At 66.7% G+C, this 526-nt stretch overlaps 1 protein-coding gene across 1 annotated transcript in view; it reads left to right on the top strand.

The window, feature by feature from the left end:
- Positions 1-6: 6 nt before the first annotated feature.
- LOC119353149 (eukaryotic translation initiation factor 2 subunit alpha homolog) overlaps positions 7-526 on the top strand; it is a 4,436-nt gene continuing 3,916 nt past the window's right edge. The window contains exon 1 of the mRNA XM_037619740.1: positions 7-517. Coding sequence (XP_037475637.1) covers positions 23-517 — 495 coding nt within the window. The 5' untranslated portion in view covers positions 7-22. The remainder of the gene's footprint in view (positions 518-526) is intronic.

Below are 526 nucleotides of genomic sequence, written 5' to 3' on the forward strand. Positions count from 1 at the left end.
GCCGCCGAACCTCGAGTGCCGGATGTACGAGCCGCGATTCCCGGAGGTGGACGCGGCGGTGATGATCCAGGTGAAGCACATCGCCGACATGGGCGCCTACGTCTCCCTCCTCGAGTACAACAACATCGAGGGCATGATCCTCTTCTCCGAGCTCTCCCGCCGCCGCATCCGCTCCATCTCCTCCCTCATCAAGGTCGGCCGCCAGGAGCCCTCCATGGTGCTCCGCGTCGACCGCGACAAGGGCTACATCGACCTCTCCAAGCGCCGCGTCTCCGAGGAGGAGGCCGCCACCTGCGAGGACCGCTACAACAAGTCCAAGCTCGTCCACTCCATCATGCGCCACGCCGCCGACACCCTCGGCGTCGACCTCGAGCCCCTCTACCAGCGCATCGGCTGGCCGCTCTACCGCAGGTACGGCCACGCCTTCGAGGCCTTCAAGCTCATCGTCACCGACCCCGACGCCGTGCTCGACGTCCTCACCTACGAGGAGACCGTCGTCGGCCCCGATGGCGAGGAGGTTCGTTCC

Source organism: Triticum dicoccoides, chromosome 2A (genome assembly GCF_002162155.2).
Source record: "Triticum dicoccoides isolate Atlit2015 ecotype Zavitan chromosome 2A, WEW_v2.0, whole genome shotgun sequence".
Lineage (NCBI taxonomy): Eukaryota > Viridiplantae > Streptophyta > Magnoliopsida > Poales > Poaceae > Triticum > Triticum dicoccoides.